Below are 621 nucleotides of genomic sequence, written 5' to 3'. Positions count from 1 at the left end.
AATAATAATAATAATAATAATAATAATAATAATAATAATAATAATAATAATAGGGAACTTAAATCTGTAGCAGTCAATAGACATAAGCTGTGCTTCTTTGCATTGATCTTCACCCTGTTGTTAGGCAATCAGACACATGTTAAATATCTGCTCTGAATGCATGTTCTGTTTCTCCCTGCAGTCTGTCCCAAATGGGCAAAGCTTCGTAAAAACCATACAGAGAAGAAGTCAGTGGTGATGCTGATAATCTGCAGCTCTGCTCTTCGCTGTCTGGAACTCATCAGGTATGTCATCTGCTGAAGGAATAGAACCTAGCACTCTTTCTAGGGTTTCCTCCCAAATCAAAGGCCAAACTAAGCCAGTGTTTGTGAGCTTTCAGAGTCACAAATGTAAGTGGCCAGACTCTTTTTCCACACTTTGGTCTGGAGTATTTTGACAACTACAGCCTTGTTACCTAGCTCTGTTCTCCACAGCAACATTGACTGCAGCATTTATAGAGTGGTAGCCCAAAACTCTGATATAGCTTGGCCTTTTATAATCTGGTGCCCTCCAGATTTGTTAGGCTGCAGCTCCCATCATTCGAAGATAACATTGGATATTGGAGTCATAATCCAAAATTTT

General features: G+C 39.1%; 1 protein-coding gene across 4 annotated transcripts in view; it reads left to right on the top strand.

The window, feature by feature from the left end:
• CMSS1 (cms1 ribosomal small subunit homolog) overlaps positions 1-621 on the top strand; it is a 257,043-nt gene that overhangs the window by 249,266 nt on the left and 7,156 nt on the right. For all 4 annotated transcript variants that reach the window (XM_042456828.1, XM_042456826.1, XM_042456827.1 and 1 more), the window contains exon 6: positions 182-284. In XM_042456828.1, the coding sequence (XP_042312762.1) occupies positions 182-284 (103 nt within the window). The remainder of the gene's footprint in view (positions 1-181; positions 285-621) is intronic.

The sequence above is a fragment of the Sceloporus undulatus genome, chromosome 3, assembly GCF_019175285.1.
Source record: "Sceloporus undulatus isolate JIND9_A2432 ecotype Alabama chromosome 3, SceUnd_v1.1, whole genome shotgun sequence".
Lineage (NCBI taxonomy): Eukaryota > Metazoa > Chordata > Lepidosauria > Squamata > Phrynosomatidae > Sceloporus > Sceloporus undulatus.
Note: the sequence above shows the minus strand (reverse complement) of the source record. Positions and strands in the feature narration are given on the sequence as shown.